General features: G+C 41.4%; 1 protein-coding gene across 1 annotated transcript in view; it reads left to right on the top strand.

Annotated features, from left to right (window-relative positions):
* The window catches only part of ano8b (anoctamin 8b), a 159,001-nt gene that overhangs the window by 45,869 nt on the left and 95,081 nt on the right, over nt 1–18,051 (top strand). Inside the window, exons 2-3 of the mRNA XM_028816572.2 lie at nt 2,744–2,854; nt 8,390–8,522. Of these exons, the coding sequence (XP_028672405.2) occupies nt 2,744–2,854; nt 8,390–8,522 (244 nt within the window). The remainder of the gene's footprint in view (nt 1–2,743; nt 2,855–8,389; nt 8,523–18,051) is intronic.

Below are 18,051 nucleotides of genomic sequence, written 5' to 3' on the forward strand. Positions count from 1 at the left end.
TAATTTTTAAAAATGTTATAGACAGTGTTTATCTTTAGAACACAATTTTGCTTGGCAAATGCTTATATAGCATCTTTGTGAAGAAGTAACTTTGATTTGAAAAATACCAGATGTATACTTTAAGGGTGAATAAAGCAATCAAGGACACCGGTGGACATTAAGGAGAAGAGAATTTAGGACTCTGCGGTGGGTTGGCACCCTGCCCGGGATTGGTTCCCTGCCTTGTGCCCTGTGTTGGCTGGGATTGGCTCCAGCAGACCCCCGTGACCCTGTGTTCGGATTCAGCGGGTTGGAAAATGGATGGATGGATGGATGGAATTTAGGACTGAAGCCAAGAAGTTCCCCTTTACGCAAACAGTTTTGGGACTCTGGAAAAAAAACTACCGAGACATGGCGGTGAAGGAGAAACAAACATCTGGATTTGCAGTTAATGCCAGGTGTAAATTATATACTGATGCAATCTTTATATTCTGGCTACAAGGGGGTGCAGCTGAGCCCCAAACCCCAAAACACAATGACACCAAGACAGTCCGGGATTTAAAATAAGTGTTTTTATTACAGTCCACAACACGATTACCATAGTTTCTTCTCTTTGTTTCTTCTTCTCACCTCTCTCCAGCAAGTGTTGTCCAACTTCCTCCCTCCCGGTGAGATGCTTTGTTTTATCTCAGAATATTTTCAGTGCCATGGCATTACCCTTCCTGGTCATAAGGAAGCTTGGCGAAACCCTGAAGCTTTTGTGGCTTGACCCTGACACGGGGCAACAGGCAACACTCCAGGTGCCCAAACTGTTGTGACAGATAGGAGGTGCCACCGAGCCTGAAACTCTGGACACAACCAACACATACACAGTCGGGGGTTTCCAAACAATGGTTTTTATTATACAAATACCTCAGAAAGGTTTCTTGAAAAGGTTGCAGAAACACAATTACCCATCATGTTATTCTTCCTTTCTTCTCTTTCCGTTCATCTCCCTGTAGTAAGTGTTGCTTTCCTTCCTCCCAAATCTTCGAAGGTGGCTTGTTTTTAATGTCAGACCCGGGAGTACTTCCTACACCGGGGCATAGCCCAATGGAAGAACTTCCAGGTCAAGCAGAAGTCCAGAAAAACAGGGAAGGTGAATTCCTGTAGCACCCCCTGGAGGCACCCATGGAACCCAGCAGGCCCGAAACACAGCACTACTACTCCCATCATGCCTTGCAATTGTCCACATGATTACTGAAGTCCTAGGATGCTACCATCTAGCGGATGGGGGGATTAAAATGTTCCAAAATAGGAGCCTTCTCACACTGTTCCTTTGTTTTGTTCTCCCGTCTGGATAAGGGTCTCATAACCATCCTGGAAGGGATGCCAGATAATCCTGCTTGGCACTTACACTGGGATTACTGTATATACTCGCATATAACTCTGGTCTTGAACATCTTCTTGCTTCTTCCAATCTCGCACCAGTTTCTCAGACACATCGCCACTTCAACGACTTCTTCTGATCGAATGCTCCATCGTAGATAAGGGATGCTCTTATGATAAAGGTGTATGATGGTGTGAGATACAAAAAATACAAAACCGTGAAAACGTTGCTTCAGAATAGTTTGGGTATTACCGTGTGGTCACGTAGGCACAATACATAGAAAAACAAAGGCAGTGTGCTCCGTGGTTACTCTCTCAGGTGGGCGTTAGCATAACGTAATCTCTTGGACCAATAGCGTGAGTTTTCCACATTCGACTTATACTACCGACATTATAAAACACCAGAAATTATATGGTAAAATCAAGCCCCGACTTAAATGTGAGTATATACGGTACATCAAAGGGGGATGAGTTGTCCATGATATTCAGATATCCCCAGATCTTTCATTATTCTGACTCCTCGACTAGGATTAGGACTGGAACCCAACCCAGCCAGCCTGCACCTCCATCCACATGATTCCCACCTAATGACCTCCTGTCTGGATAAGACACCGCACTCCATCCCATCTGTTATGGCACTTACAATATGAAATGCCCATTAAAAGCAGTCTTTGAGAAGACTGCCAGTGGTCATGGGACATATGGAACGTGTTTTGACTATCGATAAAGGGCCGGACCACAAGTTTGACTTCCCTGCACTAAACAAAGAAAGAAAGAGAAATGTGAATTTGAGCTGCCCCCAACCCCTCGATCAGTCATCAAGAAGAACATCAATTTCATTCTCCATATCTTTTTGTTCACTATTGCCTCATTATAATTCCTATGATTCACCACTCCAGTGGCACCTAAACTTCTGCTGCTAGAATTTTGTTTGTTTGCTGCGGCCCACCCAGCTGTTCTCATGTTGCAGCCCACTCTCTATTTAGACCTGGGATGACTGTCCTCCTCTAAATCTGACACTTCATGACAGTTAAGTTCCTGGAAATTGAAAGGACTTTCCTAGGTGTCTGCGTTTTCCTGTGCCGGGTATCTAAGAGTTAAGTGCTGCCCGCTCCGCTCTCTCAAGTTACTCATTTCAGGTGGGTGACGCTATCACTTCAGCTCGAGGGGGCTGGGCGCTGGCACACTTGGGTTTGTTAAACGCTTTGGCTGGGCTGCCGTCCAGATGAAGCTCACATATCACTTCTGGGTTGACAGTTGTGTCTGAACTCTCTGTCTCTACCCCCGCTTGCCCCCCTTTTCTCCGTGCCCTCTCTTTCTGCCATTTCTACTTCATTTCTCACTTCTCTTCTTTTCTTTTTTTCCCTCATTCCCCCTCCCTACTTTTTCCTTTCAGATAAGTTGTTTGGGAAGAAACTGCTGCAAGCTGGACGTAACATCATGTCTCACAAATCCTGGATGAAGACCGTACCCACGGAGAACTGTGACGTGCTGATGACCTTTGCAGGTGCAGTACACGCTGTTCACGCGCCCCCTGTAAACACCATTGTTTTTGAATGACTGTCAGTCTTTATACAGAGGGTCTGCCTAACAGATCCAAAAGTGATAAATTATAACTTTGCCGTTTTTTTGCATGAAAACACGCATATCCTCCATCAGCTGCATGCTTTGCCCTTGTGGGGGTCCGAGGGAATGACAGGCTCAAGCAAAAATATTTACTTAATAGTCTGAATAAAAACAAAAGCTTGATGGTGTAAAAAAAGAAAATGAAAATGGCCTGGCTGGTATAATAAAGGCTGTTCAGTGGCTTCACTCTGGTTGCTCGGGAAAGAAGTGACACCTCCTTCTGGGCAGTCATGTTTTTATAGCCCAAGGACTGGAAGGGGCGGAGTCAGTTGCCCTCACTGGGCGGTTTCTCTGTACTGTGGAGGGAGAAAAAGACAAGGCAGTTAGTGGCAGCGCCCCCTCTAGGCCCGGGGTGGTATCACGTGTTGAAGAACTTGTAGGGTGGCCCCCTCTGACGTGCATGTGCGACAACCTCACCTTAGATTCTCCTTGATGTTGTTACTGTTAATAGCTCAATAGCAGCCATGTCTATTCTTTTTATTTAAGATTTGCTTTTTTACTGGTTTATTTCTAACATTGATTTTGTTTTGCAGCTACTTATTAAGGGATAAGTTTGACATTTTACAAGTCACAGTTATTACTTCACAATCATTGCATATTATGATTTGTCGTAAGAAGTTACATTTTATCAGCTAGACTGCTGTTGAATTTTAGAATGGTGCCGGGGTCCTAATGACAAAAAATAACGCCTTAAAGCTTATTGCGAAACTCTTCTTCCGTCTTAGTGTTTGTCCTGTTTTGTCGCATTACAACCAGGAAGTAAAATAGAATTTTGGTTGTGGCGCAGTGGGTAGCACTGCTGCCTTGCAGTTAGGAGACCTGGGTTCACTTCCCGGGTCCTCCCTGCGTGGAGTTTGCATGTTGTCCCCATGTCTGCGTGGTTTTCCTCCAGGTACTCCGGTTTCCTCCCACAGTCCAGAGACATGCAGATTAGGTGCATTGGCGATTCTAAATTGTCCCTAGTGGTGTGTGGGTGTGTGTGTGTGTGTGTGTGTGTGTGGCCTGCGGTGGGCTGGCGCTCTGCCCGGGGTTTGTTCCCTGCCTTGCGCCCTGTGTTGGCTGGGATTGTCTCCAGCAGACCCCCGTGACCCTGTAGTTAGGATATAGCAGATTGGATAATGGATGGATGGGTTTAGCACCATTTGATTGACACAAATGTCTACTACTTTGAAGGTGCAAAATATTTTTGATTGTGACACAAATGATAATTAAGACAAAAAAAAAATAGAAATCTTGAGTGTGCATAGATATCATTCGGGCCATATCATTCGTAGCTATGGACTGGCTTATCATTTTTATGCGGATGATACTTGACTCTATTTCAGTGTTAAAAGTGAAACCTCATCAGGGCTTTCTCGCTCACATCTTGCCACAGTGAAATCAAAACCTGGATGGAGCAGAACTCTTAAAAACAAAACTGCAGCAAAACTGAACTCTTGCACATTGGCACTGAAGCACAACTTTCCAGCTCAGTCAGTCTTGACGGTGCTCTCATCAGACCTTCTTCTGATGCAAGGAATCTTGAGGTCATTTTTGATTCCTCCCTTTCTTATTTTGACTACATAAACCGCATTAAGAAAGTCTCCTACTTTCACCACCATCACATATCCTGTGTTCGCTCATTCCTCTCCTTTTCAAATGCTGAGACACTTGTCCCATCTTTTATCACATTGCGCAATGATTATTGTAACTCCCTACTGGCAGGCGTCCCTTCTAATCTTCTACACAGCTCCAGTTAATTCAAAATTCTGCTGCTAGAGTCCTGACACAAACCAGCAGCAGCGAGCACATCACACTCATCCTGCTTCGCCTTCACTGGCTCCCTTTGTCTTATAGGATTCAATCTGAAATTCTCTTATCATCCTACAAAGCTTTAAATGGCTTCACACCAGACTACATCAGTGACCTTTTCCATCATTCTGCTCCTGTTCACCCACTGAGGTCCTCTGATTTTTGTTGTGCCCCACACTAACCTCCACTCTATGGGTGACAGCAGGGCCTTCAGATTTTGGAATGACCTCCCAAAATTAATGAGATCAACCGACTCCATTCATTCTTTAAAAAACAACTGAAAACTCATCTGTTCAGGAAGGCGTCGGACTTCTCTTTCAGATCACCTCTCTGTCCAGACGCTCAGGATATTTTGTGTGTGTGTTACATCAAAAATTATGTCATTTGTTAGGCTTTACTTTTAATATTGAATTTAGTATTTTACTCTCATTTATTGTCTTTTATTCTATTTAATGCCTTTGTATATGTATATCTGTTTTAATGTTCTATTCAGGAAACATTTGTATCCAAGGTTACATATACTTGCTGTTTCTTTATGAGACTCTGTGAAGCACCTTGAGCATTATTAATTAATTAATTATTATTATTATTATTATCTGAGAACCATGAGACAAAAAAACATTTCTCCGTTTTATTTCTTTCTGGGCTCATTGTTGTCTAGGAAGAACCAAAAAGATATTAAAGATTTTTCTTTCCCATGGAGTTAGCTGGTCATGCGTTGGCTCGTTTTGTATCTCATAATTGTTTGGCTACTGTTTAAAGACAAAGGAAACAATTAAGGGGGTCCATCCATCCAGCTATATCCTAACTACAGGGTCACAGGGGTCTGCTGGGGCCAATCCCAGCCAACACAGGGTGCAAGGCAGGATACAAACCCCGGGCAGGGCGCCAGACCACCACAGGGCACACACACACACACACACCAAGCACACACATTAGGGACAATTTAGAATCGTCAATGCACCTAACCTGCATGTCTTTGGAAAGTGGGAGGAAACCCACGCAGACACGGGGAGAACATGCAAACTCCACGCAGAGAATCGAACCCGGGTTTCCTAACTGCGAGGCAGCAGCGCTACCACTGTGCCACCGTGCCGCCCATTCAGGGGGTTAGCACCTTCAAATGCAAGCCATTTACAATTAAAGCAAAACTAGTAAATTAGCAGCAAAAGCTGGTTACTAATTAGATAGATAGATCTGCTACAGCTCTGTGATGTCACGCTGGCATTGCAAAGCATTATGGGGCGCAGAGAAAAAAAAAAGGTGATGTTTGATGGCCGCATGAGAAATTTTCAGAGAAGACTTTGGAGAACAAGGCCCCCAGGTGAACAAATCAGCTGTGAAAAACACTTTTGCTGATCAACAACAGTCATATCCAGCCAACATGCCACATGATAGATAGATAGATAGATAGATAGATAGATAGATAGATAGATAGATAGATAGATAGATAGATACTTTATTAATCCTAAGGGGAAATTCACATACTCCAGCAGCAACATACTGATACAAACAACAATATTAAATTAAAGAGTAATAAAAATGCAGGTAAAAACAGACAGTAACTTTGTATAATGTTAACGTTTACCCCCCTGGGTGGAATTAAAGAGTCGCATAGTGTGGTGGAGGAACGATCTCCTCAGTCTGTCAGTGGAGCAGGATGGTGACAGCAGTCTGTCGCTGAAGCTGCTCCTCTGTCTGGAGATGATCCTGTTCAGTGGATGCAGTGGATTCTCCATAATTGATAGGAGTCTGCTCAGCGCCCGTCGCTCCACCACAGATGTCAAACTGTCCAGCTCCATGCCTACAATAGAGCCTGCCTTCCTCACCAGTTTGTCCAGGCGTGAGGCGTCCTTCTTCTTAATGCTGCCTCCCCAGCACACCACCGGGTAGAAGAGGGCGCTCACCACAACCGTCTGATAGAACATCTGCAGGATCTTATTGCAGATGTTGAAGGACGCCAGCCTTCTAAGGAAGTATAGTCGGCTCTGTCCTCTCTTGCACAAAGCATCAGTATTGGCAGTCCAGTCCAATTTATCATCCAGCTGCACTCCCAGGTATTTATAGGTCTGCACCCTCTGCACACAGTCACCTCTGACGATCACGGGGTCCATGAGGGGTAATTAAAAGGATGGTTAGAATGAAACACATGACACTGAATTTTAGGGAGTCAGTTCTCATTGAGGAAATTTTTAAAGACTGAAAAATGTCAAATATTATCCCATTATATAAAAAGGGTGACCAAGGAGTTATAGATCAGTAAGCTTAACGTGCATCACAGGAAAATTAATGTAACGAATTATTAAGGAAAAGACTGAGCAACACCTGGCAAGAACAGGAGTTTTACTAAACAGTGAGCTTGGGTTAAGACCAACATGCTGGAATTCTATGAGGCAGCAATAAAAGGATACGATCAAAGTGGAGCTCATGATATTTTTCTCTGGACTTTCAGAAAGCATTTGATAGGGTGCCACATGAGAGGGTGGGCATCAAACTAAAAGAACTGGGAGTTCAGGGTGATGTGTGTAGATAGGTGCAGAATTGGCTCAGACACAGAAAGCAGATGGTGATGGTGTGAGGAACCTCGTCAGAATTAAGTGAAGTTAAGAGTGGTGTCCAACAGGGGACAGTGCTAGGGCCGCTGATATTTTTAATATATTTAAATGATTTAGATAGGAATATAAGTAACAAGCTGGTTAAGTTAGCAGATACCAAGATATGATGGATTAGCAGATAATGTGGAATCCGTTATATCATTACAGGAGGACTTGGGACAGCATACAGGCTTGGGCAGATCTTGGACAATGAAATTTAATGTCAGTAAATGTAAAATTATAAATGTAGAAAGTAAAATTGCAAGGTTTGAATACACAATAGGCGGTCGGAAAATTGAAAGTACACCTCATGAGAAGGATTTAGGAGTTGTAGTGGACTCAATACTATCAACTTCCAGAAGCCATTAAGAAGGCTAACAGAATGTCAGGTTATATAGCGCCTTGACGTGTGGAGTACAAGTCACAGGTGGTTCTGCTCAAGTCTTTATAACACACTGGTGAGGCCTCATCTTGAGTCTTGTGTGCAGTTTGGGTCTCCAGGCTACAAAAAGGACACAGCAGCACAAGGAAAGGTTCAGAGAAGAGCAACTAGGCTGATTGCAGGGCTACAGGTGATGAGTGATGAGGAAAAATGAAAAGAGCTGAGCCTTTTGTATTCTTATTTCAGTGGGCTCCACATTCTTTGAATGTCAAAAGTAGGTGATCTAATGGAAACTTTACAGCTCAATATAAGATTTGGAACAATGACAGAAGGTCGTGCAGGAATCGAGTGTTCAGTCCTCCTGTGACTCAGGTTCATATGAGTTTGACACATCAGAGGAAATAACATCCAGTAACTGCAGTTGGTACCTTTGACCCACTCCCCATGTCAAGCCCTGTCATGTGATGTTGGTTTTATTGTGAGGACAAAAGCAAAAGAATAAGAAGCAGCCTTCAAGACAGCAAAGACATTTTAGCTCGGGTAATAGGGGTATCTTTGATAAACGCCTTGCACTTGTTCCATTCATTATTGTTAATATTTGCAAATTTTTCCCATTGTGTGTTTTTTACTCTTGACCTCCAACTTACAGATACGACAGATGACCACACGCTGCTATGGCTGCTGAACCACATACGGCTGGGAATTCCAGAGCTCATCATCCAGATCCGGCACCACAAACACACACGTGTCTATGCTTTCTTTGTCACGGCCACTTATGAAAAGTGAGTTTTTGTTGCATTATTTTTATATTCATGTACCGCGCCTGGAAACTCGAGTTATAGGGTAGCTCAACACACTTTGTCGTTAATAACAATGTCTTTGAGGACATGAAGTGGGCCTTAGACCCCTCCAAGATGATATTCACACTTCTCGTTTTCTGTCTGTTCTGCCACCAGATTTTAATGCAGAGGAAAACGTTTGGATGCGTTTAATGTAAAGACGTGTCCTTAGCTGATTTTGAGAGTCATATCTTTTGTCTTTTTGTATTCTTTTGTTGGAATCTTGGTTTTGTTTATAATAATGAACAGATTTACTCCTTCGGCCAGAGGTTTTGGAAGTTTGTCCTCTCCCTTTTTGGAGCTTTTCCTTTTTGTGTATTTAATGTGTGAATAACTGGGCCTTCATTAAGGATTTAGGCCTTTGGTATGCTTTGACTTGACATCATAACATATGAGGTGCCACACACCATTTTCCTTTTCACAAGTCTCTACCTCCTTCTGTGGACTTTATCAACATTCCTATGGTCAGTCATGAAGACTTGATTATCCTATGATGGTCAGGGATATTCTATAAGTTAGAGTCAGGAGTTATACATGTTTATGATTATTTTAGGTATTTTTTCTCTGTTTTACTTTCTCGTAATTAATTTTGTTTTAGTGTTTATATACAGTAATCCCTCCTCCATCGCGGGGGTTGCATTCCAGAGCCACCCGCGAAATAAGAAAATCCGAGAAGTAGAAACCATATGTTTATATGGTTATTTTTATATATTTTAAGTCCTTATAAACTCTCCCACTTGGTTTATAAATATTCCCCGTACAGTTATACAGCATAAACCCTTTATATTCTCTTAGTTATTAGGTAAGATTCGTTGAAATTATGTATGTAAACACAGTTTATATACTACTCACAAACATACGTATCGTATATCATTGAGGAGTTTTATTTAATACGTAATACAGTTTTAAACATATTGTAATTGAGTAGGTAATATAAAAATACGTGAAAAATCTATAACATGTAAATGCTGTACATAAAACCAAAATGTTATTTTAAAGATACTGTAGAGCGTCTCCGATATCACATTTGTTACAGCCATTATGATAGACAGGCCACCGGCAATAAATACCAACAATGCAAGGAAAAAATTGTATAAAATGTGTGCATAGTTACAATAAACGTACATACATGTACTAAGTACATAGAAAAATAGTTTTGGGTACTCACCAACTTGTCAGATAACGATGACATTTACTACACTGTCACAGCTGTTCTAAAGGAGCCTCTTCAGGCGATTGTGTAGCACCGCCGTCGTCTTCTTCCACTGAAGGCGTACTAGGCAGTGTTTTGCGTGTAAGGAACATCGTGATGGGCAGTTGCTGGCGCTGCTTTTTCATTTGTGTAAAAAGGTTCCTATACACATACGTGGTGCCGCTAAAAGCATTTTTAAATTGCAAAGAACGAATCATTTGTGGGTCCCATTCTTCAACTGATGTCTGGAGATCTTTTGCCATTCGTAGAATGGTCACGAGACGCTTGAGAGTTAGTACAGCATCCAGGAGCTTAACCGCGTGCTCTGATTGGGTAGCTTCTCAGCCATCCGCCAATAGCATCCCTTGTTTGAATTCAAATGCGTCCCTTGTTTGAATTCAAATGGGCAAATCAACTGAGGAAGCACACGTACTGTAGACCGCAGACATCCGCGAAGCAGTGAAAAATCCGCGATATATATTCACATATGCTTACATTTAAAATCCTCGATGGAGTGAAGACGCGCAAGACGAAGCACGATATAGCGAGGGATCACTGTATCTTGTCTATAAACATAGTTCATCACTTGTTTTGTGGAATGTCTCACCTGTCATTGATGCTCTTCCAGTGCATCATTTTTTATGATTGGTGTATTTTATTCATTTTCTGTGCCTTTTCTTAAGATTTTTTTGGACTTCTGGACTTCTAAACAGGATTTTGAAATTAAGGATTTCAGTTTTGGCATTTGTTATTTCTATCTTTATTCGTAAAAAAATTGCAATTTTTTTTCTCGTCTTTCCACGGTGCCATTTTGGATTCTTAAGGGAATCGCCATTTTGTGACTTTTGCATTGGCCATTGCCTGAGTAATTTTCCCTGCTAAATTTCATGTGACTTCTTCGGCATGACCGGCTAAACGGACATCACATGCATTTCTTCCTTATCCAAGCTTGGATTGTTTTACCGTTTGGTGTGCAATTCTCTAAATAAATTCTGTTAATGTTTTTATGGCTAACGACTTTTGATTTTTGTTTAACATTTTGGGCTGGTCGACAGATCCCTTTGACTCTCTGGTGATTACCCTGCACATGTTTTTTGGCTTTGCTTCATCTTGTGACCCCTTCACATGAAGGTTTTTCACTGCTGAGTCAGAACAATGTATTCATGGCTTTTCTGATGCAATTTTGATTTTTTATGGGTTTTATACATTCTTTATATAGTTTTGCATGGATGGTGGCCATCGAAGGATGAACAAAGGTTGTAACCTTTGATGTAATCAGGTCATCACTACAAAAGGTCATTACCATGTACTTCCTGGTCATCTGAGATTCCTCTAAAGACTTTTTTGTGTGCGTTTCTTTGCTTAAGATTTCCTAGTTAAGATCATTTTCCTTTGTCCTCTCTACTACGTTTTGGGCTCACGTTTTGGTTGTATTGACTTTCTGCTTGGCTGTTCATCAGAGGTCCTGCATCACAGAGCTCCAGCGATCTCAAGCTAGATCTTTCTCTTGACATGGGGCAAGGTTTCTTAAGGTAAAATAAAGAAAAAAATCTCAAAAATTCCCTTAACAGGAAAGGATGACTGTAAACCTCTGGTGTAAGAACACCACAAATCAGAGTATCTTTAATGTACTGTAGATGAAAATTAAATAATAAACTATAATAATAAATAAAGTAGATGGACAACAGGCAAGGCAATAAAAACAAAAATAAGGCAAACAGTGAGAAAAGTGCTATATAAATGTAAGGAATTATTATTATTACTATTATCCATCCATCCATTTTCTAACCCGCTGAATCCGAACACAGGGTCAAGGGGGTCTGCTGGAGCCAATTCCAGCCAACACAGGGCACAAGGCAGGAAACAATCCTGGGCAGGGTACCCACCGCAGTATTACTATTATTATTATTATTAATATTAAACAAGGCAACCACAACAAATAACAACAGTCCATAATCCTAAAGCCAAATCTGAAGAACAAAGCAAAAATTCACAAAGAAAAAAATTAATAAAAACAAACTAACAGAAAATCCAAGTGCCAGAATTTCTAGTCTGAGGGCGGTCCTTCAGCAATGACTTCAGAGGGGGAGGCATCTCATGAGGCTCCACCCACAGAATGCAAATCCTCAAAAGTAAAATATCTGAACAATGACATATAAATATAGAAAAAGTTTTAATTAGTATAAGTCGCCATATTTTGGAGTGCTCATGCCATGAAACTGGGGAGTCCCGAAAGCACAGATAACAAAACACATTCAAAGGATGCCCACTAGAAGCGGAAAAACACCATCAAAAACCCTGACACAGAAACCCCAAAGGAAGGAAATATTTACTAAAAAAAAAACAAATGAAAGGTTTGTTTTTATAAAGACAAGCACCAGGCTCCGAATGAACACAAGAGGCTGCCTGAAGAGGCAAGGCAATACAGCAAACAAGTCCCGAATCCAAAAACTATAGTAGAAAACAGAGCAGTGGCTCAAAAATAAATAAACACAGTCCCAATACAAAATCCAGAGATGTAATCAAAAAACAGAGCACATGTTCAAAATCCAGAAAATCAAAAGTTAATAACCAAAACTTACAGTAACTCTCCACACCTTAGCATGTTTGAAAGGAATTGTGGAAGGCCCTCCCTTAAATAGGGTGGAGGGTTGTTCCTGCTGGTGATTGGCAGATGGCTTCACCCCTTGGGGAACCACCCACAAAACACAAGGGTCATGACCTAGGCCACACCCCTTTCCCAATACACACAGGGAAAAATGTACATTATAAATAAAAGAAACATAAATAAATTAAACACAACAGACAAGAACCACAACTGAACAAAAGCCGGGGGAAAATATGATAGCTTATAAGAAACATTTCATGAGGTAGAAATACATAATAAACAAGAACAGTTGCAGCAGATATTTGAAATATTAAAATGTCCGCTTCAGTTTAAATTTTGAACATTTAAATATTCTCAACTAGCTGAAATACCCAGTATTGCCCGGGAGGAAAATAAAGTTGTTTTTTTTTAATTGTTTGAGAAAAATATAATTAAAAAGAACACAACTTAACATATTCATTTTTGTTTTGTGGTGTAGTAAGTTTTTACATGCAGAATTTTTGACGACAAAAAAAAATAGTCAATTAAATTAATATTATTATTAGGTTGATTTAATTCTATTACCACTACAACATTGTTACAATAAGAATAATGCAAGATGAAAATATAGTAAACAAAAACAAACATTAAACGACAAACAAATAATACTACGGATTTTTAATTATAAAACTGTTGGTTGCTTTTATGGAGCACACCAGAAACGTTCAGAGCATCGACTGGATGATAACAAACATACAAGACAGTAAGATTGTTACAGTCTGCTTTACACATAAGACTGTGGCTAATTGTCGGAGAAGTGTTCATTGGAAGGTGCTTTGTGGAATAAAAACTCTTTATTGTATTTATATTCTTATACAAGTATTATGTACTGTATTGCTGTGTCTGGGGCTCTCTGGTGCCCCCTTGTGATTACTAATCATCAACTGGATGATAACATACATACATAACCGCAAGATTGTTACAGTCTGCTTTACATATAAGATTGTAATAGAAGTTTGTATTTTTCACCTCTGAGAGGGGTCCATAGGTGGCTAGATCCTAGTAAAGGGTCAGCAATAACCTCATATTTATAATCACCAACTTTGACAATCGAGAACAATACCCTACATGTTTATATTTGAAATTTGAGGGCTAGGACCACCTGTGAAAAATAAAACATCAAAAATATTATCATGTTTGTGATCAGCAACCTTGGACTGGCATAAAGCAACAGGCCGATATCACCAATCCCCAATTGTTCTAAGTTTTGTGAAATGCTGTAGCTTTGATCACTCGTATCCCGTTTGTCGTAGACTAGGAGTCCCAAACGCTAAAGAGTTCCAAAACATTTGCGATAATGTCACCACCAAACCCCTGGCTAGTAATAAGGTCAAGAATCAAATCTTTATTGAATAACAAGACTTATTTCAAGAGTAAATACATGAAGCTCCGTGGAGCACACAAGGCCAAAAGGAGTTGTCAGCAAGGGCAATCCAAGGCGAAGAAGTCCCAACACAAAATCTCAATAAGAGTCAAAGCACAAAGCAAAATAGTCAAAAATCCAATAAATCCCCAAAAAGCAGAGAACTACATTAGAAACACAAAACTCCCAAGCAAATTCAAAATGAACCACCTGGAACCGTGGACGACCCTCCAGTCTTACAGGGCAGAGGCTGTTCCTGGCGGCTTATAATGCACAGACAAAAACCTAAAAGAAACAACATAAAATGAAGTAAAGAGAAGTTAACCATGAATTTGAGCTCCCTGGCTGAGACACAACACCATTAGTGGGTGGACCCCTGAGGTCGGTTAATATGGCACACACATCTTCAAGTCTTTCTGATCATTTGTGCTGAAGACACTTATCAGTTTATTCTTCATCATAAGGTTATAATTTCCTGCACAAAATATGAGGGTTTTTTTCAGGTCTATGGGGCCAAAAATAATCATCCATTCCCATAGCTACAGTTATATGAAAAAAACTGGGAACCCCTCTTAATTCTTTGGATTTTTGTTTATCATTGGCTGAGCTTTCAAAGTAGCAACTTCCTTTTAATACCTGACATGCCTTATGGAAACAGTAGGATTTCAGCAATGACATTAAGTTTATTGGATTAACAGAAAATATGCAATATGCATCATAACAAAATTAGACAGGTGCATAAATGTGGGCACCCCAACAGAGATATGACATCAATACTTAGTTGAGCCTCCTTTTTCAAATCTAACAGCCTCTAGACGCTGTCCTCCTATAACCTCTGATGAGTGTCTGCATTCTGGATGGAGGTATTGTTGACCATTCTTCATACAAAATCTCTCCAGTTCAGTTCAATTTGATGGACAGCCTGCTTCAAATCATCCCATAGATGTTTGATGATATTCAAGTCGGGTGACTGTGACGGCCATTCCAGAACATTGTACTTCTCCCTCTGCATGAATGCCTTTGTAGATTTCCAACTGTGTTTTGGGTCATTGTCTTGCTGGAATATCCAACTCCCGAGTAACTTCAACTTTGTGACTGATGCTTGAACATTATCCTGAAGAATTTGTTGATATTGGGTTGAATTCATCCGACCCTCGACTTTAACAAGGGCCCCAGTCCCTGAACTAGCCACACAGCCCCACAGCATGATGGAACCTCCAGCAAATTTGACAGCAGGCAGCAGGTGTTTTTCTTGGAATGCGGTGTTCTTCTTCCGCCATGCAAAGCGCTTTTTGTTCTAACCGAATAACTCCATTTCTGTCTCATCAGTCCAAAGCACTTTGTTCCAAAATGAATCTGGCTTGTCTAAATGAGCATTGGCATACAACAAGCGGCTCTGTTTGTGGTGTGAGTGCAGAAAGGGCTTCTTTCTCGTCACCCTGCCATACAGATGTTCTTTGTGCAAATTGTGCTGAAATGTAGAACGATGTCCAGATACACCATCTGCAGCAAGATGTTCTTGCAGGTCTTTGGAGGTGATCTGTGGGTTGTCTGTCACCATTCTCACAATCCTGTTCATATGCTGCTCCTGGATTTTTCTTGGCCTGCCAGACCTGCTGGGTGTAACAGCAACTGTGCCTGTGGCCTTCCATTTCCTGATTCCATTCCTTACAGTTACAGAAACTGACAGTTTAAACCTCTGAGATGGCTTTTTGTAGCCTTCCCCTAAACCAGGAGACTCAACAATCTTTGTTTGCAGATCTTTGGAGAGTTGCTTTGAGGATCCCATGCTGTCCCTCTTCAGAGGAGAGTCAAAGGGAAGGAAGCACAACTTGTCATTGACCACCTTAAATACCTTTATATCTCATGATGGGACACAGCTGTCTATGAAGTTCAAGGCTTAATGAGCTCATCACACCAAGTAATCAGCATTGAGCAGTGACAGGCATTCAAATCAGCACAATGACAAGGGGACCCACATTTGTGCACAGCCAGTTTTTCACATTTGATTTAATTTCATACAACTAAATACTGCTTCAGTAAAAATCTTTGTTCAGAAAACACCGCAGTACTCCTAGGAAATGAAAGACATACCACTGTTATCTTTTTTGTTGAAAGAAGAGTCAATTATTATGCAGGCTGAGAGGGGGTCCCAAACTTTTTCATATGACTGTATCTACGAGGGGTGTTCAAAAAGTTTCCGCACTTTTTTTAACTCTATTTCTTAAGAATTTCAGAAACAAATGACATCATTTTTCTACATAGTCACCTTATTCTGTGATGCAATTTTCCCAGCGTCGTACCAACTTTTAAATGCCATCAGCAAAAAATGTTTTTGGTTGATCGCATAGTCACTGATGCACCACTGTTTTCACTTCATCATCACATGTAGATGGACATCCAAAGTGCTCGGCCTCCATCACACTAGTATGGCCATTTTCGAACATTTCAATCCACTCATAGATGACTCTACGAGAGAGGACTTTATGCCCATACTGAGCACACATGTGGAGATGAATCTGTGCTCCTGGCACACCCTCTGCCTACAAGAAGCGTATGACAGAACACTGTTCCTCTTTGGTGCAGCCATCTTCACCACAAGGTGACAACTCTTATACTAAACTGCAAGGGCAGCCAGTTTGCCAGACAGCACTAGTCACATGACACTCTCCAACCGGACCAATTACTTTTCCTCCTGCCTTCACCGTTTCTAACAAAAATATAAAAGTGCAGAAACTTTTTGAACATCCCTCGTAAAAAGCCCCCTTTGTAAGGATGTAGTCTTTGTTTGACTGTCACTGCAAACAATGAAGACAAAGGAGCATCAGCTGATGTGAGACTGTCACTGCAAACAATGAAGACAAAGCAGCATCATCTGATATGAGAAACAAACTCATTGAAATGCACAAGGCAGGAAATGGCTAGAAAAAAATATCAAGAATGTCCCGTTAAGGACTGTGGGATCCATCATCAACAAGTGGAAGGTTCATCACATCACCAGACTCTTACTAGAACAAGCCATCCCTCCAAACTAAAAATCAGAGCAAGACGTCGACTAAAAATCCAACCGACACTCTCAGAAGTCTGCAATGGTGCAGAAACATTTTGTACATCTCTCGTACTTGTCCACCTAACTGGCCACATTAATGTATGAAGCAACAGTATGAAGACATACAAGGGCGAAATTCTCCTCAGGTGTGACCCCCATCCTTTGCTGGATATACGCTCACACACTTCCTCATTCACTTTGGTCCTGGGTGGAAGTATCATTTACGCTGACCTCTGAATTTGACGGTTCCCAAAAGCACAGTGGCCTTCATAATCCTTAAACAAAAAAAGTTTGAAACATCCATGAGCTGGCTGCCTGGGCCATACTGATCAATAGGGGAAGAAGGGCTTTGGTAAGAAACGTGACCAGCAATCTCATGGTTACTCTACCTGAGCTTCAGAAAAATGGTGTGGAGAAACTTCCAGAAGAACAACCACCATTGTGATACTCCACTAATCTGAGCTTTATGGCAGAATGGCCAACCTACACATGAAAGCCTGCTTGGGTTTTGCATAGAGGCTCCTAAAGGACTCTCAGATAACGAGAAGCAAGACTCTCTGATCTAATGAATCCAAGACTGAACAGTATGGCCTCAATCATCAGGCCCAGGTCATCATCTGTGCAATACAATGGTGGCAGCATCATGCTGTAGTGTTGTTTTTCAGCAGAAGGTTCTGAGAGACTAGCCAGACTGTGGCCTCTTGTGTAAGACACTCTGTGCCATTTCCCTTTTTTGTAGTGGTCCAATCAAAACACGTTTGGCCATAAAACCGGTAAAGCGGTGCCACATTTCTCCTGGAATGTCTCCTTGATGTTGCTTGTGACACCTGAGAAACCCTCCAGGAATAAGCCTGCCATGTAAAGCATACCTTTTATGCTCGGATATTAAAATTAGAACGAGAGCATCTTTGGTCAACGGTAAAGGTAGCAGCAATTTATTTTTATAAATATCCGTCCATCCTTTTAGACTCAGAATCGCAGAGTTGATGGAGGCTCTGATCGGGGTGCTTGAGAGACTGAGCGAGAAGTCTGAGTGTCTGGACGTGCGAGTGTCCTGATAAAAATCAACATCCAGGCCTTTAATGACCTCTTGGGCACGGCCATCAGCAGTGTGTCTGTCTGCGGAGTGAGTGTTGACCTTGTCGAGAGATTTACTTACCTCGGCAGTGACTTTCATGTCTCTGGTGACTCTTCCTATGAAGTCAGTAGACGGATTGGGAG

This window comes from Erpetoichthys calabaricus, chromosome 12 (assembly GCF_900747795.2).
Source record: "Erpetoichthys calabaricus chromosome 12, fErpCal1.3, whole genome shotgun sequence".
Lineage (NCBI taxonomy): Eukaryota > Metazoa > Chordata > Cladistia > Polypteriformes > Polypteridae > Erpetoichthys > Erpetoichthys calabaricus.